At 44.0% G+C, this 24,951-nt stretch overlaps 1 protein-coding gene across 1 annotated transcript; it reads right to left on the reverse strand.

Annotated features, from left to right (window-relative positions):
* Nucleotides 1–9,316: 9,316 nt before the first annotated feature.
* On the reverse strand, nucleotides 9,317–24,029 carry LOC146027255 (fibronectin type III domain-containing protein 7-like). Its single transcript, XM_083158197.1, has 8 exons — nucleotides 23,964–24,029; nucleotides 23,766–23,784; nucleotides 22,008–22,274; nucleotides 20,191–20,445; nucleotides 18,447–18,716; nucleotides 17,366–17,626; nucleotides 11,364–11,624; nucleotides 9,317–9,405 (listed from the first exon to the last, which is right to left on the reverse strand). Exons 1-8 carry the CDS (start codon nucleotides 24,027–24,029, stop codon nucleotides 9,317–9,319), a joined length of 1,488 nt encoding a protein of 495 aa, XP_083014323.1.
* Nucleotides 24,030–24,951: the final 922 nt, after the last annotated feature.

The raw sequence follows: 24,951 nt of genomic DNA on the forward strand, positions 1-24,951 counted from the left end.
GGTGTATGTGAGGCTGCATGGTAAGTCAGGGAGGGAACAGCTTAAGTCAAAGGATTCACAGGTATATTCTGAGCCATTGGGGGCTTGCACGGAGGCCTCATACAGAACAGCGCCTTCACTGTAGGACCAGTAAATAACAGTGGAACCGTTGTTACAGTCAGTCACAGCTGAGATGGTTTTTGGAGGACATGGAGCTGAAAAGCACAAAGTAAATTAAATGAGTATTAAATATTCAGGAAGAATAAACTGTTTTTACATTTCACATATCAATATAGTGAACACGTCAGCATCTGCAGATGCTGACATGGTCAATGTTGACATAATAACTGTCAACATTATACATTTTGACATTGTAAATGTAAACATTATGACTACAGTAAATCCCCATATTTAGCACATTCAGAGTTTTGCTAAGTAATTGTCAGGAGTTTATTAACTTCCTAGTATTTAATTATGTTTCCTGCATTACTGTATATTTGATAATACCTCAATAAGGGGGGGAAGGGAGGGTGGCTTTATATGTTTACTTGGAATAGAAAGGCCTTATCATAAGCTCAATCATTCATTGGGGATATCACATTGATTAGAAGCAATGGCACTTGGTTATTATCAGGGAGCCCATTATGTAGTTTACATAGTGGCAGGGGCGGATTGGCTACGCAATCCGGCCTGGGAGGAATCGGGAAGCAGCCTGTTGGGGGGGCGGGGGTGCGCTCGCTACTCAGGGTGGGGGGAGCTGGGGGGAGTGCACTTGCTAGTGCCCGGGGTAAGGGGTGGCAGGGTATGCGCGTTACTGCACAGGGATGCGCTACTGCTGGATGGGGATGTTACTTACCAGGCTGAAGGTGGCTCACGGGTGACATCACCAAGCGGCCACAGCCTGATCAGAAAGAAGGGCAGGATAGCCCAAAACAAATATGGCCGCCACAGGGTTGGCTACGGAAACCACTAAGTGGCTCTGGAGCCCTAAAAATACACAATGCTTAATATCCCCGCTATCCACGGCATACCCTCACTATCCACGGCATACCCCCAGTATCCACGTCGGCTTGGAGTTGATTTTATAAAGTGTGGTGAGCACTGCAAGCCCCATGAGGGGTCACAGATATGCTTCCCCTCGTGGGGCTCGCTTCGCTTACCATGCTTCGGGTTCGGTGGCTCGCTGTGCTTGCCACACTTTATGAAATCGACTCCATGCCGACGTGGATACTAGGGGTATGACGTGGATAGTGAGGGTATGACATGGATAGTGGGAGTAAAATGGCTGGTTTATACTTACCTTCCTCCGGCCCGGGCACTGCGTCGATTCCCGCTGACTCCCCACTGACTCACGCTGGGATCCATGGTGGCTCCTCAGCAGTCGCATTTAGTCCCCCTGCTTCGGCACTCGCCTTGGACGCTGTATGCAATTAGCGTAGTGCCGCTGGGGTAGCAGGGAAACCATGTGATGTGCTGCCAGCGGCACTACGCTGAATTACGTACAGTGCCGGAGGAGGGGGACTGAACGCTGCCACCAGGGAGTGACCGTCGCTGCCGCCGGGGAGTGACTGACGCTGCCTCCGGGCAGTAACCGTCGCTGCCACCGGGAGTCATCGGGATCGCCACCCAGAGGAGGGTAAGTATAAACCACACCACCCTGCTTTCAGTGCTGCCTCCTGTATTATCACGGCGCCAGCTACACTGACAACATAGCTTAGCCTACGTTGAAAGCGTAAGCGTAACCGGGCGCCGTGATAATACACAAGTACTGAAACAATCATTGGCTCAACATTGATCGATAATTACCCCTCTAAGTAACCATATGGCCACACAGACTGGTCTTTGGTATTAAGATGCCAAAGCCATGTTGTATAAGGAATAGCAGTAACAGGCAGTGATATGCCCCAAAATGGTCACAAGTTCAACACAACTGTATTTAGTAGTCACTTCCATTCTCCTGCTTGCCACTCACATACTGTGTCTGACTGTCAATCACTTTGCAAATAAATTGTCACTTTGACCAATACCACAAGGCCATCACAGTGTGACTTTAAGGCATGCACAGCAGAAAAAATATAATTACACTGTATAATACACTGACATTGCATCCATCTCTGTGCCAGGCACAATGTTTCAGTCTACAGGACTAATGTATGTTGTTATTCGGTGCCTGTAAAAACCTTCCTCAGCAGTAAACCCCATGCAGCACAGGCAGAATATACAAACTCCACACAGTTGAACCCGTTACATAGTCCATGCGGCCACACAAATGATGTACTTTGTTTTAGACGGCATTATTCAATCAAGGTTTCCTCAAGAATCAGTTGACTTGATGGAAGTTCCAACTACAGTATAGAGGAGTTGGCACTACATTAGTGGGAGGTATTCCGTCCGCTTGGATTTGGCACCAGACTCTTTCAATGTGTATACACATTGTTTTATGATCCAGTAACTCAAGTGTGTGTAATGGTTGCAGCTCACCTTTGTTTGGAGGGCCACAGACAGGGGTCATCAATAATGCTTTCTTACATTATCTGGCATAGTATGCAGGATTAAAAAATATTGAACAATCTATTCACATCCAAGAGTTTAGGTGCCCTGTCTAATAGGAGGATATATATTTAGTGACAGCATTATCACATCTTTTTGACTGCTTGCAGATCTTTATTTCAAGTTGTCTTTTGGGCCATTTAGGAGAACAGGTGAGTCTTTCCCAATTTCTTCTTACCAGTAAGAGTTTTAAAGCTTAGGAACTATCGTGTAGAGTCTCTGCTCAGGTCTCTTGGGGTACATGTAATGACCCTACTACACCACTCTGGAGCACTACCGGACTCCTGAGCTGGGAGAATGGGAGGGGCATTCTGTTTTCATGCTCATGTGTCCTCATTGGGCAAGTATTATCTTTCAAATTATATTAAAAGTTTTAAACAACTCAATTTCACCTTGTTAGTTCTGCTATCTTAATCTAAAATTGAGCATGCAAGGTCATATCCACAACTATATTATACTCCATACTGTACCATAAATTCACTGGTACCCCCACAAATCTACCGCCTAGATACTTAGACAATTATTTCTTGTTGGACTTCCTTTTATCTTGTCTTGATACGTAACATACCTGACAATATCTCTGCCGGATCACTATTTATACTGGAACAATCATTATCACTGGCAACAAGAGACACTGATAGACTCTCTCCACAATGTAGCCCTGTGATCAGGCAGCTGGTGTTTCCTGTGGAACAGTTGTAGGAAGTACTGCTACTCCCAAAGGCATATGCTGTATAGAAAGTAGCCCCATCTGATGGCTTCCATGACACCACTATGGTATTATCCTCACATTTAGCAACAGCTTCAACATTCTGTGGGATGCAGGGAGCTTGAAATATAAGAGAGAAGAAAATTAAATGTGGACAGAAATAATCCCCAAACAACATATATTTGTTATATAAATTGGCATTTGCCTGTAGTAATGATGATGAAAATTATATTTTACACATGACACGTAGTCGTAGTCGTAGTCGTATGGCTTCAATGCTTAAACGGCAAAGTTAATGATAAACACTACAGTATTTTTTTTCAAAAGTTTTTTAATAGAAGCACTGCTACTGTAGGTGACAGCAAAACTTGTCACAACAGCTTGAGCGCTGCAGGTTGGACATGCCTTATCTAGACCATCAGCTAGACCAGGGGTCCTCAAACTATTTTGCTCTGGGACTCCATCAGACAATAAAAATAATTACGGGACCCCAGCAAGTTACTGCAGAAGGTCATCACATCACATGTGTAGTCAGCAGACAGCACATACATGGCAGGCGTGTGAAGGCACAAAATGATGGGAGGAGTCTAAAATAACAGACCTGTCAACAGATATTTCAGACTCCTTGAATCCCTGACTGAGATTAGAAAAGTCATTAGCCTGATGGTCAGCAACATGGAGACGCGACCCCATGCTGAGAAGGTCGGGACCCACTTTGGGGTCAGAACCCACAGTTTGAGAGCCGCTGACCTAGACCATGTGGAATCCAGAGCCATCTCATACACCCTTTTTCTAATTTGGTCTGAGATAAATACAGAAGTACTCGCATGGGCTACAGTCCATAGAAGCCAGGTAGGGCTGGAGATGAGACATGTCTTTTAATTGCAGACTCCAACCTGACTGTCTTTGAGAGAGAGATAAAAACTCCCATGGGGCTGTCTGTTATGTGGATGACTGACAGGTAGGAATAGGAAGTCAATGCCAGTCACAGTGAAGCCTGTGCAGTTACAGACTGAATCTGGCTCATTGACACTGAGGATTATTTTTGGGCCAGAATGCCCCAGAACGTTCCTGAAGCTCTTTTGCAAAATTATGTAATCAAGAACTGCATTCCGGAACCTCTACGGCCTGCCCTGCTGTATTTCTCCTACTCCTCCGCTACCACCACTTCCCTTCGGAGGGGAGTAGAGCGCATCATGCGTCTCTCCTGCCCCTCACTCTGTCCCTGAGACTGGGCTTTCAGCCAATCAGAGCTCGAAGACTGGCTCCTGATTAGCTGCCGGTTCGCGAGCCAATCAGAGATCGTGGGCCGGCAGCCAATCAGGAGCCAGCCTGTGAGCTCTGATTGGCTGATGGCCCAGTCCTCCGAAGGGAAGCTGCAGTGGCGGAGGAGGAGACAGACAGCAGGGGGACACCGGACTAGGGTGAAGGCAGGAGAGGTGAGTTCTGCGCTCTCCTATCCCCAGCAGCAGATGGTGCTGGTAGCAGCAGCAACAATGGTGAGTTGCACTGCTGGTGGGAAATTCTGGCATGGTGCGGGCATATGTTTCTGGCACTGTGGGGGCATCTCTGGCACTGTGAGGGCATGTCTGGCACTGTGGGGGGGCACACATGGCACGTGGGTGCATATGTGTATCTGGCACTATTGGGGTCATATGTGTATTTGGCACAATTGGGGGCATATGTCTATCTGGCATTGCACTTTTGGGGTCATATGTGTATCACGCCTCCACTTTCATTAGCCTCACCCCTTACGGCATGTGGCCACACCTATTTTTTGGCGCACGCCTTTGGCACACGTACTCAGCCCCCCAATATTTGTGGTAACTGATGACATTATGTGTATATATGGAACTGCTGGGGGGCATTTTGTATATATGGCACTGCTGAGGGCATTATGTTTAAAAAAAAATGTTTATGCAACAATTGATGCCCCGCCCCTTTGGTAGCTCCACCCACATCACTGCCCACTTCTGCCCCTCGTACAGTCCCTGAACCTTTTTTCCTACAAAAATAGCACTGTATATAGGGCCTTATTCTAGTTCACTCTTATACGCCTTTCACATTGCAGCTTTAACACAGCGGTACTTATGTAGTATCTGGGCGACCAAATCGTATGCGATGCGATGCGATGGTCCCGATTTTTCCATAGGATTCAATGTTAAAATGGTCTGAGTCCATTTTAACATAGAATTCAATGAGAAAAAGGGGTACTTTTCCTTTCCCCACTATCCAAGTGGGCATGGAGTTGGATATAAACCGGTGGCGAGCGTAGCGAGCCACCGAGCCTGAAGCGTGGTGAGCGTAGCGAGCCCTGCGAGGGGACACAGAATACTTTTAAAGAAATCTGTGTCCCCTCGCGGGGCTCGCTTCGCTCGCCACGCTTCGGGCTCGGTGGCTCGCTACGCTCGCCACAGGTTTGTATCCAACTCCATGCCCACTTGGATAGTGGGGAAATGAACAGGACCTTGTTAACATTGAATCCTATGCAAAATCGCATTGCATGCCATATCGCATGCCATATCGCAGGCGATGCGATTTTGCCGAAAATCGCGTCAAATCGCATCTGATTGTATGCCTTAAGGTAAGGCATACAATCACAAAATCGGCAGCCCAGATACTACATAAGTACCAACACGGCATATTGCCATTTTTTTACCATTTTAAAACAGGTACAGCTGCAGTGTGAAAGCTCCATTGTCAATTTACCGGTTACAGAATACATACCTCCCAACTTTGTGAAGCTGTGACTCGGGACCTTCATGCTGCGTAGCCGCGCATCGCGCTGGAATAGGGGCGTGGTATATGCAAATAAGGGTCACGTCATATGCAAATTATGCTGCAGCCGAGTCACACCCCTTTTCATCCTCTATATTGCTGAATAGACGCTGTGCGCATGCGCATAGAAACATAGAAACATAGAATTTGACGGCAGATAAGAACCATTTGGCCCATCTAGTCTGCCCCTTTTTTTACCCTTCAGGTAAACTCAACCCTTTTTTATCCTTATTTCTTTGTAAGGATATTCATATGCCTATCCCAAGCATGTTTAAATTGTTCTACTGTCTTAGCCTCTACCACCTCTGATGGGAGGCTATTCCACTTATCCACTACCCTTTCTGTGAAGTAATTCTTTCTAACATTTCCCCTGAACCTACCTCCCTCCAGTTTCAGTGCATGTCCTCGTGTTTTATTACTTGTTTTCCTTTGAAGAAAATTTCCCACCTGTACTATGTTAAAACCCTTGATATATTTGAAGATTTCTATCATGTCCCCCCTTTCCCTTCTCTGCTTCAAACTATACATGTTAAGATCTTTTAGTCTATCCAGGTAAGTTTTGTGATGTAGGCCATGAACCATTTTAGTTGCCCTTCTTTGTACACTCTCCAATGTATTTCTATCCTTCTGAAGATATGGTCTCCAGAACTGGACACAGTATTCCAGATGAGGTCGTACCAATGACCTATAAAGTGGCATTATTACGTCTTTTTTTCTGCTACTGATTCCTCTCCCTATGCAACCAAGCATCTGACTAGCCTTCCTCATTGCTTTGTTACATTGCCTCCCTGCCTTTAAGTCACTTGAAATAGTGACTCCTAGATCTCTTTCCTCCTCAGTAGTTTCCATTATAGTACCCTTGATACTATATTGAGCCTTTGGGTTTTTGAGTCCCAAGTGCATAATTTTGCATTTTTTAGCATTAAACTGTAGTTGCCATTCTCTTGACCAATTCTCAAGTTTACTTAGATCATCAGTCATTTGATTTACCCCTCCTGGTGTATCTTTGTATCATCTGCAAAAAAGGCATACTTTCCCTTCAATACCATTTGTAATGTCACTAACAAAGATATTAAAGAGCACTGGTCCAAGTACAGATCCCTGGGGTACTCCACTGGTAACATGTCCCTCCATAGAATGCACATCATTTACTACAACTGTCTGTTTCCTATCCTGCAACCAGGTTCTTATCCATTTAATTGTTTTGAGAGAGTGTGTGGGAGACCCGCACCATATATTAGGTTTTCACAGATTGTGGATGGCAAGGCTTTCAGTCAGAAAGGGGTTTTTATGATATATCCCCTTACTGGCTTAGGGTGCTGTCTACTGATTTGAATATATAGTACATAAACAAAGAAGGCAAAGAAAAGAAATCAGTTTGATTTTGACGCACTCCTCATGCAGGAGTGCGTCAAAATCAAACTGATTTCTTTTCTTTGCCTTCTTTGTTTATGTACCATTTAATTGTTTTATAATCCAATCCCACACTTTCAAGTTTATTTAGCAGCCTACGATGTGGGACAGTGTCAAATGCCTTACTAAAGTCTAGATATGCCACATCTACAGCCCCCCCTTTATCTAGTATTTTGGTCACGGAGTCAAAAAAGTCAATGAGACTTGTTTGGCATGATCTCCCTGCAGTAAAACCATGCTGTTTTGGATCCTGTAAGTTGTTTAATTTAAGATATTCCACTATTCTTTCTTTTAATAGTGTTTCCATTATTTTCCCTACTACTGATGTAAGGCTCACTGGTCTGTAGTTACTTGCTTCTTCTTTGCTTCCGCTTTTGTGCAGTGGAACTACATTTGCTTTTCTCCAGTACTCTGGAACCGCACCTGTATCTAGTGACTGGTTGAATAAATCTGTTAATGGTGCTACCAACACATCTTTTAGTTATTTTAGTATCCTTGGATGCACTCCGTCTGGCCCCATTGATTTATCCACTTTCAGTCTTGAAAGTTCTGTTAGGACTTTCTCCCTAGTAAATGTACCTCCATCTACCTTATTTTTATGAATGTCCTTGCAACTTAACTGTGGTCCCTTCCCTTCTCCTTCTATAGTGAATACAGAGCAAAAGTAATTATTAGCATAGCGTCTATTCCTTTAGGCGGGGGTCCCTCCCCTGCCGTGGGACAATGCTGGGGGGGCCTGCCCCTGCCAACTGCCCCCCCCCCCCTGCCACGGGACAATGCCGGCCCCGGGAGGGACCCGGGACCGTCCCAAAAAAACAGGACGGTCCCACGAAAAACGGGACTGTTGGGAGGTATGAGAATACCGGTATTTTGAAACATGTTAAAAGCAGGATCCTACATGTTTCTGAGCCATTTTCCCTGCAGTCTGAACAGCTCAGAAACGGTATTTGCTACAAATGATAACCACACAAGGGTGATAGGTTATCTCCCTGCATGATCCCCACCCACAAGCAGGAGATAAACAAAGGAGATTCATTGCAAAGAAGCACTGCTTGAACTTGTTGCTTGAAACAGGTTGAATCTGAAAGGTACAAAAATGGTATTGAAACAAGCAATATACCGTTTACAACATGCAATATGAAAGAGGTTTAACTGGTTTTTGACCCGTTTTAAGACACGTTTACAAAAACGGGTTGAAAGCAGGTTTGCAATGTGAAACCAGCATTAGAGGCAATTTCCTTCTCAGATGGACAAAACCATGTGCACTACAGGGGGCAGATGTAACATGTGCAGAGAGAATTAGATTTGGGTGAGTTATTTTGTTTCTGTGCAGGGAAAATACTGACTGCTTTATTTTTACACTGCAATATAGATCTCACTTTGAAGAAAAACCCCACCCAAATCTAATTTTCTCTGCACATGTTACATCTGCCCCACCTGCAGTGCACATGGTTTTGTCCATTTGAGAAGGAATCATGATCTTATTGCTTGACTCTTCTTACCTGTCCGTACTGTGACTGCAGGGCTGCTAGAACCATTGTTTTCACCATAAAAAGCAAACACACTCAGCTCATACTCCGTGCCACACTGTAGGTTAATGAAGAAGCAGTAGGTGTCTATGTTTACACATTCTTCCTTGGTGCCATCTGGAGCGAAGGCACTTGCAATATATTTCACAGCATTAACAACTGGATTCCAATACAGGCTAATAGTATTTATAAGGCAATCACGAATCACTGTTACATTCTGTGGGGCGCAGTCAGCTGTAAAACAAAAATAAGTTCTATGTTTAACATGAAAAAACAATGTGTAATATATAAATGCTAACCTGTTTCTTAGTAATATAATATATTGATATAAACCTATTGGGGAACAGAGGTTGTTTTTTCAGTAACCCCATTTTTCTCTATGTTCCCTTACTAATGGAGGTAGAACTGATGCCACAAGCACAATACGTTTCAAGGTGCATTTTAAACCTGAAATGGTAAAAATATAGTTTATATAAACTGGGCTGATGCTGATATTCAGAATAAGGTGTGTGTAGGGGGGGGGGCTCTGTTATAAATTGGACAGTGAGATTTACTTAGTTTAGTTGCTGAATGGTATATAGTAGGGAAAGTGAGGGGTTGTGTTATTCTACTGTATATTAAGAACTTTGCTCCTGATTTGTGTCTCTGCTTTAAGACATCCCTTTCCCCATCCTATTTTATTATTTATTTATATTTTTGAGGCAGAGTGAGCACCATGCTTTACTAACAGTGGTATACTCTGCTTCTGAGAAGTGTGCCATTTTGCTTGTGGGTCAGCATACCTCCCAACAGCCCCGATTTCAGCGGGACAGTCCCGATTATCAGGGCCTGTCCCGCTGTCCCTCCCGCGGGCCCGCAGTGTCCTGCGGTGAGGGGGGGCTGTTGGGAGTCCCCCCTGTCAGCTGCTAAGCAGCAGGGAATAGACGCTGTGCGCATGCGCACAGCGTCTATTCCCGCAGCCAGGGGGCTGGGGGCATGCCTAGAGGCTCAGAGAGCCTCTGGGTCATGCCCCCATAGCGTCAAAATGGGGGCGTGGTCTAATTCCGGCGGCGTGGCCTATACGCGTGGCTCTCCCGCGAGGCCACGCCCCCGGAATTAGGCCACGCCCCCAGAATTTTCACCGTGCCTGCGGCGCGCAGCAACGACGTCCCGCCTCCGTCACTTTGAAAGTTGGGAGGTATGGGTCAGCCATTAGACATGATAAGGAGGAGTAGGTGGAAACCACTGTCAGCACTGTTGGGCATATAGGAGGCCACTGCAGCAGTACAGGGCCTCTGAGTGGGAGTTTGATATGCTTTCTTTCTCCTTACCACCATACAAGTTATAGCAAGGTTGCCGACTTTAAGGTTGCCCTCTCCGGTAGAGGGCAGCCAACTCCAGGAGATAGGGGTGGCAGCCATGCAAAATGGGGCAGAGCTAGGGTAGGGCTACCCAATGAAACATGTGAGGGCGTGGCCATCATGATTGCATCATCGTGGCCAAGCTCCACGGTGTACAGGCATTGCACTGCGGGGGGATCACGGTGATGTGATTCACGTCATCTGGTCCCCCCCCCCCATCATTGCGGGGGACTTGTCACCCTTTCCAGAAGAATGGGAGGTTGGCCCAATTTTTGGGAGCCTCCCAGCCATTCTGGGAGGGTACCCTGTGTTATAGTTATATTGTTATCAATAAATTGATGACTACGAGTATTTCCAGCTCTTGGGCCTGATGCTAATATGTACATTATTGCAAAGCTTTAGGGAATAAGTTCTGCAAAATTGTACAACTAATATTGTAATGCTGCAGGAGTCGTCTGTCGAAAGCAGAAACTTATACTGGCCATCTGATCTTTCCGCATGTCTACAACATAGGTGACGATTCTGTGGGTCTTCAAGGGCCCGAGCACCCACGGAAATTGATGAGCACCCACGGGCCCGGGTCCCGCTGCTGGGCCGCCATATTAACTTGCTAATTTGCAGCTGCAGCACCCACATTGCCAGACCCGCAACCTGAGAAACAGTATGCCGGGAAGAGTGCATTCTGTCCGCGGAGTACCTGCACTGTGGGGGTATTTATGTACCTGCACTGTGGGGGCATTTATCTATGTGGAACTCTATTGCCGTAATTTGAATATTGGAGACAACTGTGCTCCGTAGTATAAATTGATATTATTTTGTGGCCACACCCCTTCCCCATGAAGCCACTCCTCTATATTTATGGCTTGAGCACCCACCAGCAAAAACATAAATTGGCACCTATGGTCTACAAAATAAGGTAAACACACCCCCTGTTTTGCAGAACATTCTGTTTGCCATCTCAGCATGTCAGTCATGCTGCATCTAAAGGGGAACTGCAAGTGATCATAGCCAATACAGCTACAAATATGTAATGATCTTATTGCATTACAATTACATTCCTCTTACCTGTCATTACTGTGATTGCAGGGCTGCTAGAACCATTAATTTTACCGTCAAAAGCAAACACACTCATCTCATACTCCGTGCCACACTGTAGGTTCGTGAAGACGCAGTAGGTTTCATTGTTTACACATTCTTCCTTGGTGCCATCTGGAGCGAAGGCACTTGCAGTATATTTCACAGCATTTATAACTGGATTCCAATATAGGCTAATAATATTTAAATGGGAATCACGAATCACTGTTAGATTCCGTGGAACACAATCAGCTGTAAAACAGAAATAAATTCTGTTTAACTTGAAAAAACAATGTAAGAGCGGCCGGGAGAGGTCCATCAGAGAGCTATGCAAGAGCGGCCGGGAGAGATCCATCAGAGATGTCGCCAAGTAACGCTGAACCATGGGGAGCATGGAGGAGCGTACCTGTCATGACAGGAGCAGAGAGCAGCCGCCTTGCAGAGAGCAACCAAAATCTTGTGGAGAAGTGCGCAACCTTCCTGGTGTAAGCTACATAACACGGGGAGTGGAAGTCAGACACCGGTGCAAAAAGACGGTTCTTAGCCCCAACACCCATAGGGCCAGATGTATCAAGCTTAAAAAAGTGATAAAGTGGAGAGTGATAAACAATCAGCCAATCAGCTCCTAACTACCATTTTACAAACCCAGCCTGTAACAACATACCATCCAGCATCTGAAGGGCAGAAACCAGTACAAATTCAGAAACGTCTACTGGGCATTTTTTCCCATATATGTATTTAACTTAACAAATCTACCCTATGACAGCTTTTACCCCAATATATTGCTTGTGTCCTTCCTGTGTTTATAATACCGCCCCACATGGCACCTATTATGTACCCCATCTAGCGCTAAATACCCCCCACATCACTCTGCGGCACCAATAATGGACCCTGGCATGTAGACCAACCATCCCCGCCGTGCGTTATGCCCTCCTCAGGCAATTATACCTGGTTACATATGCTGCAGGTGCCCCCCGGTTCTTGTTGCCTAAGCCTGTACCCCTGCACTGCCTGGTTTCTTTTCCTCTGATGCTTGATTCAAATTCCAACTACCAACACGCCTCACATACCCCATGCATTGTGATTTGCCATGGTGCGTTTAAGGCGGTTACCATTGGCTGCAGTGCTGTCAATTTAAGAGCTTCACTCTGCAGGAAGCCCTCTTCTCCCAGTTCCACCTTCAGTGACACCACCGCTTACGATTGGCTGTTTAACTCCAAGACTGCTGCTCGATTGGATGATGCATTCTCTGCCGCCAATTGGTGCTGCCTCGGCTGTCATGCATGGGCGCCGCATCCAAACCACCAATAAATTGGTACATTTGGGACGCTTTTGTTTGCTGGTACAGACCGTTAAAAAACAGTACAGTTGGAGGGTATGTAACAAGGCAGTTAGGAGCTGATTGGCTAGTTATTTATCACTCTGCACATGCGTACGGCTGAGCAAAGGTAAGGGAACTGCTTTACTCCTCAAGTTGTGCTGTAGGCTGTGGTGAGAGACCTATATATTGGTCCAAAGCATATATCACTCTAGCACAGTAACAGAAGGTTAACCTACTACCAAAGGAGTGTATTACTTGATACCAGTTTCTTAATCCCCATACCCAGTGGCGTAACAATAGCGCCGCAGACCCCGTGGTGGCGGGTAGGCGCCAAGTAAGTGTGGGCACCGGGGTCTGCGGGGCTATTGTTACGCTGCCACTACCTTCAGGGTACCTGTCCCGGCTGTCACGCTGTGTCCGCCAGCCGGGAGCCGCAGATCTACTAGTCCGGCGCTCCTCCTGGCTCCTTATGACAAAATGACATTCACAAAATGGCCGCTCCCTTAGAGGAGACAGTTATTTAAGATGCTAGAGGAGGCAGCAGCGGCCTCTCTAGCATTCTTAAAAAGCGGTCTGCTGTAGGGGGCGGCCATTTTGTGATGGACATTTTGTCATAGGGAGCCAGGAGGAGCGCTGGTCTGCTAGTAGATCTGCGGCTCCCTGCCGGCGGACACAGTGTGATGGCCGAGACAGGTAATATAAGACAGGGGGATGCAGGGTTAAATTTAGGGGGAGGGGGGGTGCCAATATCTTCTGGCGGGGGGGCACAAAAATTGGCTGCCCATACCCACGGGGTGACCCGGCCTCTGTGCTGAGTGACAGCTTAAGCACGATCACTCAGCACACCATGGTACTCCTGCAATGCACACAGTGACGTGTGCTGAGCGATCTGTGTGGCATGGGGCTTTGTCTATTATTTATAAGCAAAGCCCCGCTATCTAGCAGGAAAGACAGCGCAGGCACCACCATTGCTGCAGGGCATACACACAAAACGATCAGCGCTCCATTTCTATCAATCTAGTCAGATCGCTAAGAAATGGGGCAGAAATCGCCCCGCACAGTGGCGTAAGTTCATTCCAGTTGCCCGGAGGCAAGATAAATATTGGTGTGTCTGCCCCCCCTCCCCCACACACAAACACATACAGCACCTTATATAGATATATGTATGCATGTATGTATGAAGGTATGTTATGTATATTATGTTTAAAATAAAGAGACCATGACGTCTATGGTCCTGCTAGGCGGGGGAACCAATCAAAGAAGTGATATCAATGGCTTTCAATTAACTGATTCAATCTTGCAGGGGAGGAGAGGAGCCCTATTGGGAGCAGGAGCCCGGCGGCAGATGACTCCATTGCCTCCCACAGTTAAGGGCCCCTTACACTTGTCAGATTTTTTCAGATTTGACCCAATTCAGATGAATTGCGTCAATTTATCTGACAAAATCTGATGTGCCTGATGTGTAGGACCCAATGGACAATCCTGTGCGCATTGGGTCTAACCAATAGATTGGTCCTCCTGCAAATAAGATAAATCTCAAGTCAATCAGGTCCAATTTGTTGGACAACAAGTTGGACAAGTGTAAGGGGGCCTTAAGTTCTCTGACCCCATGTGTATGCCCCTTAACACAGGAGTGTATTACTTAGTATCACTCATACCATAACTTGCTTTCAGGATTAAGGGGCATATTTATTAAGCTTGGAGAAGAGATAAACTGGAGATAAAGCGGAGAAAAGATAAAAGGAGATAAAGCACCAGCCAATCAACTCACAACTGTCTTTTTCAAACACAGCTGATTGGCTGTGCTTTATCTCCTTTTACCTTTTCTCCGATTTATCTCCAGTTTATCTCTTCTCCAAGCTTAATAAATCTGCCCCTTTGGGCCAGATGTATCAAGCTTCAAAAAAATGATAAAGTGGAGAGTGATAAATAACCAGCTTGATACATCTGGCCCGTTGTGAGAGAGGTACTATAATCAGCGCAAGCCAGTAGATAGGTAGTTATGGGGATAGTTACTCGCTTATTGTACTGGGAGTACAACCTAACCACGTTGTGGACATTGGAGACAGAACAGTAATTACATTACCCCAAAAATACTTTACCTATAGCCCTGTGGATATTTCAGTGAACCTCCATATAAAAGCATTTATGCTGATGTCCAATTATCATACTAGAGGGAAATTACAGAAACTGATATGCAGTAAATGTAATGCACTGGTAATATGTTATAATATATGTCATGTAGTAATGAGCATTTATGAAAATCGCATATATTTGGTTATTATATTTCTGAGGTATTTTCTGATATCAGTAACCTTTGGAAATCTTTTATGCAAAGCTAAGCACATTTCTCCAAAGTATAAAAACAGCAGAGACCCAACATTGAAGTCCAATAAAGGCTTCAGTCAATGGGCTCACCAGCGGTGACTTGTCTGGGGGTTCTCAGGCCCTCTGCCTCATCTATCTGCCTAAATAGTAGGAATGGAAAGAAGAAAGCGCACCAGCAGGCTGAGTCCGACATCAGCAACCAGTGAATAGAATACAGGTATTACACGATCCACACACTAGTGGCTTATTACAAGTGTCTAGGTCAACAAGCACAAGGTAGACACCGAAAAAAGGTTGATGTGGGAAAGGTCAGCAGATGCAAAGGTTGGTATGAGTTTTTCAAAAATGTTGGTGTAAGTGTCAACACCTGTGCATGTAAATCCCCAATTATTGTGCTGCGTCCCCTCGCATTGTTCATTTAGCTCACCGTGCTTCAAACTATCCCCAATAATGTCTATGTAGATAGCACAGTATGAAAAAGTTCCTAAAAACTAATTTTGACCGTTTAATGCGTTGACACCAAGAAAAGTCTGAGCGCATGGACCCTAAATTAGTGTATGGCTTGCTTTGCTCACCATGCTTCAGGTCAGATGATGCGCTTGGCACACTTTACCTCTCCCAATCATAATCCACGTGGATGTTTGGGAAAAATAAAAATAAAATAAAGCCTGCCTCCCGCCTCTGGCCCCTTACCCCGCTACTTACCACTCTGCTCTAACAGCAGACCGTTTCTGAGGATGCTAGAGGAGGCCGCCGCCTCCTCTAGCATCCTCAAAAAGTGTCTGCTGTAAGGGGGTGGCCATTTTGTGAGGGTCATTTTCATTAACTGAAGCCTGCCAGGCGGAAAGCCGGGACCGCAGATAAGAGACAAGTAATCTGCGGGTCCCGGCATCAGCGGTGAACAGAGGTGCATGATTGGTCCCAGGCCCCAGGAGCAGTGCAGCGCATGATAGCCCCACAGACCCCTGGCACCCAAACTTAATCAGCGCCTCCCCGCAACCACGGGGTCTGTGGGGCTATTGTTACACAACTGGCCCACAAGGAGAATGCAGTGGTAGAGGCCAATGCATAAGGGGTGTGGCATCATGCCCCCATTTTGTAGTTCATCCCAGTTGGCATCTCGGCATGTCAATGATGCTGCAGCTAAGGGCATGGCACTCACATTTTTTATCACTATAGGTACAAGAAAATAAATTGTGGAAAGTCCATAGTATGGGCACCTAGAGGGGCAAAGCCGAACTTTAGATGCCCAGATGAGAACTTTAGACAGGGTTATCCCCTTTGCGAGCTTTTAGGCACATTAAATGTTGATGGATGCATGATCAAGGCAACAGTTGATTAGCTTCAATAACTGCCCATTTGTATAGACATCCAGCCCCCTGCACAACACCTTTTAAAAGTGTCTATTTTCCTTATTTCCCACTAATGTCCTTTTATATGATTCTACTTTTTGGCATTTTTCTAAAGTCCAGGAAGGTTATCCAGCACTTTATTGTGCACTTCTATCACATCACACATGGCTGACAATTTGCACCTCACAATTGCAAGTACCATAAACAGGTATTTGTTATTGGATTAGGAGAGCACATTTATGTGACACTTGCACCTAATTGGAATCGGATTGACCCAATAGTCTCAGAGATACTCTATATATATTTAGCATTTAGTTGATCTCCCTCCAAATTTTAAAACCTCTCCCCTATGTCCCCATCTCAGATATTATCAGTGGGGTCAGAAGGGTGGGTTCGGAAATTGTGGGTCGCATCCAGGTGTTACCCTTGGAGGCGCAACACCAAATTGGCAGCTTTCCCACAGTAACAAGAGCCAGATGCTGTAAGAGAATGTCACACTGCTGTACCTGGCTTCTGTCATAGAGAAGGAGCATCGATAGTGCAGGAACTAGTCTCCGGGGGCAGCCCAGCATCTCCAGGGATTCTGGGCTGCCCAAAGAGTGATGTCATCAGGAATCCCATCGAGGCCACAGCCTATTAAACTTAGGCCAGGCATGGCCAAACTGTAGCCCTCCAGCTGTTGTGAAACTACACATCCCAGGATGCCTTGCCACGGTGTTAGCATTCCCTAATAGCGAAACTGTGGCAAGGCATGCTGGGATGTGTAGTTTCACAACAGCTGGAGGGCCATAGTTTGGCCATGCCTGACTTAGGCCATTCACCTTTTTTGGTTATGCACGCCTTTGGCAAGAGGGAGATAAGGAGTGACACCTCTGAATAAACTCCATCCTAATAAGCTCCTTCTTACATTTAAGATATAGGTAAAAAACACACTGCAACACATAGCTAATCTCATCAAAATCACTTTGAAATGTTGCGAACACGTAACGTACCTGTAACTAGAGTCAGTGGTTTGCTGCTGTTGCTGCTGCAGCTACTAGTAGACGCTGTGATGCTCACAACATAATTCTGTTGACACAGTAAATTTGAGATCTGACAACTGGTAGAGGTGGATGTACACAGAGATTCCAGACCAGTTCCTGTTTTTGCACTAGCTGTATATGAGGAAGCCCCAACACTTGCATTCCAGGATAATAACGCACTCCCTAAATTGCTGGAGTACTGGATATTAATAATCTGGGGAGAATCCAGACCTGGTCAAAGACAGAATAAAAATAACTTTAGTAAGAAATCAGGCAGATGTACCAGTTGTTGGTTTACCACCCAACATAAAGTGTGCACAAACAAGTAACTTATACTATATCACAAGATTACTTCATAGATCATGGAGCCACTGACCTGGCAATGGGTCCTTCAACAGTGTGGGAGAGCACGACAACCTTTCACAGGATTTGCTACTAAAATTGCAGGGACTAGACATGCGCAGTTTACTGCCGGGCAGTGTCTGAGTACCCACTCCGTCGCTGACCAGCTGCTCCTGTCTCCAGTTTTGTGGCTCTACATATTATGACATGGTCAGAGGCCCCCTGGCTGCACCGCTGCACCCCCACAAATCCCGATTTTTTAGAACAATGTATGCAGCCAGAAAACATAAGGATGCTGATGGCGATAAGAATACCAACACGGGCAGGGAATCCCGACAGGTGTCCGGTAAGTGATGTATTCCTTTCCTTACCTTACCTTCCCCTTACCTTAACTCTACCTCCCAGCTGGTACTGTACATCCCAGTACAGGTTGTTGGAAATTACGGAGACCCCACTCCGGACTCTCCCATATTTTTGAATAACAGGTCAGGGTGAGAGTATTGGGCCTGTTACTTATTTGAGTGGGGGGACCACACCATTTTTTTATTTTTATTTATTGCCTGCGCAGCCATTGCCATTAACACATGTCACTGCAGAAATATATCAATTACACTTAATATTTTTAAATAGCTGAGGAAATGGTCTACTTCACTTTCATACTTCCTATATACTTCCTATATAAAATTTTATTTTGCTTCAGTTGACTTACTTCCAGTTTCATAAAATACCCGATTTACTTCTCCAGTGGTAAGAAACCAATTGTAAGATGTCAGAGCAAACATATATTTTGTGCATGGAAGCAGATTATCAAGTGTGATCATAATGGAAGTGGTCTTCTTGATAAATGCCAAGTTATTTGTTGACTCATTTTCGTAGACGAAGATCCCATACATCAATGCCTTCTTCACGGTTGACCATGTCAATGTTGCGGAGTAACTTGAAATTGGAATAACAGTGACATCCATGGGTGGTGGAGTCACTTTTAAGAAAATAACAATATATTAAACATAGCAAAATGTATAAAAGTAATCACATCTAGGCTGCGAAGACCAGGTAATAGATGCCATTATTTAAACTGGAAAGGGGAACCACCAGTGTTGCTAAAGCTACTGTATGGGAAGCGTGTTAGGCTCCCAAAGGGTACAAAAACGAGAAAAAGATCTATGATACAGCGCTAGGTTTTTACTGAAAGGAATTTATTTTAAACTATCTAAGAGCATTTAATAATAAAATATCACATATACATTTTATATGAGAATTCTCATGAAATAAGTATGATGAACATATATGAAAAATTTATAAAATAATTCTTAAAAATGATGATAAATGGGGGTAATTCCAGCTAGTATTCAAATGTATTGGAGAGAGTCATTTTTTATCCAAATCAACACCAATAGATGTATATTTACCAGATAATTCGAATATCCTTTTTTGGAAAAATTTTGACTCTCTCCAATACATTTGAATACTAGCTGGAATTACCCCCATTCATCAACATTTTTAATAATTATTTTATACATTTTTCATATATGTTCATCATACTTATTTCATGAGAATTCTCTTATACAATTTATATTGTGTGATATTTTATTATTAAATGCTCTTAGATAGTTTGAAATAAATTTCTTTCAGTAAAAACCTAGCGCTGTGCTATCCAGAGATGGCTAGATGAGGATGGCTTTATCTGTATAATACATGCTCCAAGCACCCAGTATTAAGTGTATGGGCCGACAATTGTATAGGGGTATATGTAGGTCCATTGAAAGAGCGTTAGGCAATTAACTCTATATAATGCTCCTGCAACATCCGTAATTGGGAGGTTGCATCTTATCTACAGTTTAATATCTGTAGGTACAACATCGCCGATCCCCCAGAACCTGAACAATTACCAGCAGGAGGCCAAGTAGTGGGTACAGAGCTCACCTGATCGGTAGCATTTACCTGATCAGCTGGTTGATGATCAGTCACATACCTGTGTACTTAACTTTGCATATTATAGCAACTACATATGTTTAACCATATGTCCCAAATAATATTAATCTAATTTGCTGTTTATTTATCTTTCTTTTGGTTTTCTATGGTTTGGCTTTTTTTATCAAACGTGGCTCTGATGGCATATGAAGATCTTCGAGACATTCATGCAGGTGATGGATCTTCCAATCCCTCTTCAGCAACCTGCGGCCACTAGTTTTGGTAACATAGCACTGTGATAGTGCTGTCACTTACTATAGCTGCTGTTTTGGCACAAGCTTATTGGTAACTAACAGTGAATAAGCATTCATTATTGCTGAGGTATACAGAGATAAAGAATGTTAGTGAATTGGTCCTTATCACTTTTTATTGTTAATAGGCACCTATATATACAAATAATCCCTGATTCTATCATTATAAAACAAGGTCCATATGTTTAACATCAGTGCACATTTTACTTAAACAAGCAGATCTATACATACAAGTAAGAGTAGTCACATGCTGGCTTGCTGTACTTGGACCAGCTGAATTTACAGCATACAAGGTGAGACTGTAGAGAGATGATGGTTGAAGTCCCTCAATGCTGCAGTTTAAGGCTGTGAATGTCCGGTTAATACTATCTGTTCCAAGTGTCACCATCAGAAAGTAATAGTCAGCCCCTACTTGTGACGACCATCCAACAGTGATTGCAGAGCTGGATATGCCATTGGATGTTGTAATTTGTGGAGTTGCTGGCACTAAAAAAGGAATGAATGAATTGATCAGCATACTAAGTAGATAATATCATTCCGGCTATGGGATAACTTAAAAAATGAAACTAATTATAACTTTTTTAATTTCTTCTACCTCTAGTCCATACAGTATCACTCCAAGAGATCTTGGAACAGCTCTTACAAGTCATTTTTGATCAATTTCTTTACCGATTTTAAAATTGATGTAAATCAATTTCAATCGATGTTGGGTTTTATGGACTGAGGCATGTATTCACTGACAAAGGGTTAGTAAATGTATGTTTGTGCCCAGGAATTACATTACACCATCGATTTGGAATTGCGAATAATCAATGTTATTAGACCTTTTAAAAATATATCCTTTATAATTAATAAGGTATTACATTCTTATCATATACTGCTTATACCTCGAACTACACTTGTTCACGCGACCTTACAGTGTAATTCACTTACTGGCTATCCTGTGTTGAGAACAAAATTAGTGTAACCAGCACTGTGACAGCCACCACCAGTCCTGTAGCAAATTATCAGGAAGACTTCAGTCCCACAGTATCCAACACAGAGAGTTATATAGTACCCAAGAAGAGTAAGTGGGTCCCAGGTCTTATGAATCATAGGTGCCGATTCTGTGGATGCTCAAGGGCCCGAGCACCCACGGAAATTGATGAGCACCCACGGGTCCGAGTCCCACTGCTGGGCCACCGTATTAACTTGCTAATTTGTGGCTGCAGTACCCGCCTCGCCGGACCCGCCACCTGGCAAATAGTATGCCAGGATGACGGAAAGTGTGTATTCCGTCTGCGGAGTAATATGCGGACGTGGGCCGGCCAGCATGCGCGTGCTCAGGGCGTGCTGTGCAACTGAGTAGCATTTATGCACATGCACTGTGGGAGCATTTATGTATTTGGCACTGTGGGAGCATTTATGTATTTGGCCGTAATGTGTAAAAATGGGGACTCTGCTGCTGTAATGTCTAAAAAAGGGAATTGCCGTAATTTGAATATTGGAGACAACTGTGCTGTGTAATATAAATTGGTATTATTTTGAGGCCACGCCCCTTCCCCATGAAGCCACTCCACTATATTTTTGGCTTGAGTACCCACCAGCAAAAACATAAATCGGCACCTATTTTATGAATGAATATGATTTGGGCAGCAATTACTCTTCTTTGTATGTGGCCACCACATTGACATGTACCTTGTGATTATAGTCAGTGAACGGATAATTTGGCCATTTGACAAAATTGTAGTAATCAGTAACAGGTGCCCATACTAGAGATCTGAAAATAATCGGTGCTTTATTAGGTTGCTTTATACCAGGACTGCTCTAATGTGTGGAAATATACCAGATATCCCTCCTCCCAGTTAGAATTGGCACCAACCATTCAGGACCAGTAATTCTTCAATCGAATTGTCTGGAAAAGTCCAGACAGAACAGAAATGGCTCTGTATTGCGAAACTGATTAGACAATCAGTAGACTTTGGTTGCAGAACAATTCATCTCCGTAAAGATCTGGCACAGAAGTAATTGTTTGGTTACCATTATTTCCCACAATTATATGCACTTACCTGTCTGTGACTGTGACCAAGTTGTTGCTAGCACCTTACTGCTAGATCCATATGACTTCAGTGTTACATTGTATTTTGTGCCTGTTCGTAGAGCCTGAATTAGCTTCGACCTGGTAGACGCACTGGCAGTGGTAGTGATGGGTGCGATGGTTGTATTGTTCACCACACGGACATCGAGCACGAAGAAGGACACTAATGTAGAGCTGGAGCTCCATGTAACCAGGAGTTGTGTAGAAGTGGGACTTGTCACATTAGTGATCTGTAGAACTTCATGAATATATTAGAATTACTGTACAGCAATACACAAGTTACACTAACATAAGAACTACTATTCAGTCATAACATATATAACATATATAGACTAATGTGTGTGCATTAATTCTTGAGTGTGTATGCGTATGTGTGTGTGTTTCTAGCCCATCAAAATGATGGATCAACATACTAGCTGTGTGCCGCTGAACCTGGCTTGAATGGCTCCGAAGTGCTCCATCAGATGCCACCTAATGGCCACCGCAGATCGCATCGGGATCGAATCGCATAGCAAAGCCAAAAGACATGCATGCAATTTTGACTATATAGTACAGATCTGTACTATATAGTCAATGAAGACCTGTATATCTGGCTTCGATTTGTGCTGTCCTGGGAGCGCGCATCGGGAGCGCAAGGTTAAAAAATCTGTGCAATCTGCATGTGATCCCGATGTGATTTTGACTATCTAGTCAAAATTGTATGCTGAATTGTACCGTGTGTACACCATTCCTTCCGCAGCCTAACCCTTACCCTCTTCCAAACCTTAACACCCCCCTTATGCCTATCCTAATCTCTCACACACACACATCCTACTCCTAAAATGGGGCATGATTATGCAAAAGGAGGCATACCCTTCAGACACGCCCCTTTTTTATTTGAGTAGGGGGGCGCGCTCAGCACACATGAGAGATGCCGCTCAGCCTCAAATCTCTGATGTTATGTGCATGTAAGTTATGGTCTGCACAGAAATTAATTAAGCAGGTAAGCCAAACTTTATCTATTCTCCTATTTCTGGGCTCAACAGATAAACATGATTTCCTGAGTATAACACCCCTGGTTCTTTGTAGCACACTGCCCCAATTGCCACTATATGCATAAGGTTTGCAACCTAATGTTGGGCTCACTGATTGAAGGGATTGTGTCAATATCTTCTATGTTCTCTTATTCCAGAGACTGTCACATTGGCATCACAACGGGGGTGTGAGGGGTGTGGGCCACTCCAGGTGTCAACTGCTGAGCGATGACACCAAAATTCACTGACCATCGAATGATTTCTTTCCCCTTTAGACATAAAAGTCATTTTAAACTGATTTTAATTCCTGCCGCTGACCACCGAAAAGGGGGCAGGCGCTGAAATCATGTGATATCAGCCGCCTGCCCCAACCAAGCAATGCCGCACCTGCATTCCCAGGGGAACACCAGGAATTTTCAAGGCGACGCCCATAAAATGCTGGCTATTCCCCTGATGTCGCCCTCAGCCCGCCCCACTCCCTACCTGCTGCTGTGCCTTCCTTGGAATCGATGTTCACATATACAGCAAACAATGAAATAAGGCGGTACTCAAACCATTCTATCCTTTCAAAAGTCTGGAGAGTACTTAATGATTTCATTGTTTGCTGTGTATATATATATATATATATATATATATATATATATATATATCACATTTACATGTATGCAAGAAGTAAGATGGTATTAAGTTTAACAGATAATACAAAATTGTGGTACCTTTTTGTCCAGATGAAATCTATAAAAGAAAATAACATAATTTTAAGATTTAAACTATAAACTATAAGATCAGTAAATATTATATGAATATTTATTCATTTTCTATTTATACAGGTTGAGTATCCCTTATCCAAAATGCTCGGGACCATGAACATTTTGGATAAGGGATCTTTTGAAATATTTTTTTTCCATACTTACCTGGTCCCCGATGGTCCGCTGATGTCCACGATGTCCCCCGGCGTCCACAGCGGCCTTCAGGATCATCTTCAGCGGTATTTCCGGTCCCAGGGGTGCATTGTGCGAGTGCACAGATGCACTAGTGACATCACCGGTGCACCTGCACATACACACAATGCATCCCTGGGACCGGAGATATCGCTGAAGAGGATCCCGGAGACCGCCATGGACATCGGGGGACGATGGTAAGTATGAAAAATGGTCGGGGGGGGGGGGGGGACCTAAAATATTCAGAAAAAACAAGGTTTTCTGAATATTTAGCTTTTTTGTGATACACGACTTGACCTGTACTTCAAATAAAAACAGTAGTTTGCATGGAATTAAATATGGGACATATTTTACTTCATAGTATATTTTGTAAACAATGTACAAACAGGTTTTCCTGTACAGAAAACATTCACCATGTTTGCAGTACTTCTTCCTCTGCTGACAATTTAATAAATTCCAGTCAACATACTGGAGGGGGGGAAATAGGGACTTTTTCCAAGCAACTATGGAAAATCACTCAGAAATAAGGGCCAGGTTGTCTGATTTTTTTTTTTTTAAAGTGTAAAGGTGTGTAAATTGTATGCTCAATATGCAAACTGGATGTGAATTTGATGATTTTTAGACCAGGAAGTGCCAGATTTATTTGAACCAACCACAATGTGATGTATATAATAGGGATGTGTACCGGCCACTTTTCGTGTTTTTGGTTTTGGGTTCTGATTACCTTCAGGTTTTGGGTTCTACAGGGTTTTGCCAAAACACCCCCTCAACGTTTTCGGTTTTGGGTTCTGAGTTTTTTTTTTTTTAAAGCATAAAAAACACTAAAATCACAGAATTTAGTTTTTTTTTTTCCTCCTAAGCTATTATTAACCTCGAACCAATCATCTCCACTCATTTCCAGTCTATTCTGAACAATATTGTATTTAGGCCAAAAGGTTGCACCGAAGAAATTGGATAACTA

Source organism: Crinia signifera, chromosome 8 (assembly GCF_055691185.1).
Source record: "Crinia signifera chromosome 8, ASM5569118v1, whole genome shotgun sequence".
In the NCBI taxonomy this organism is placed as follows: Eukaryota; Metazoa; Chordata; class Amphibia; order Anura; family Myobatrachidae; genus Crinia; species Crinia signifera.

What these genes read in the sequence shown, in the direction of transcription:
- LOC146027255 (XM_083158197.1), bottom strand. Translation starts at nt 24,029, where the DNA reads ATGATCCTGAAGGCCGCTGTGGACGCCGGGGGACATCGTGGACATCAG. An exon ending in TTGGTCACAGTCACAGACAG is followed by an intron (nt 20,446 to 22,007) that starts GTAAGTGCATAT and finishes TTCCTTTTTTAG; the next exon opens with TGCCAGCAACTCCACAAATT. An exon ending in TGCAATCACAGTAATGACAG is followed by an intron (nt 9,406 to 11,363) that starts GTAAGAGGAATG and finishes TTACCATTTCAG; the next exon opens with GTTTAAAATGCACCTTGAAA.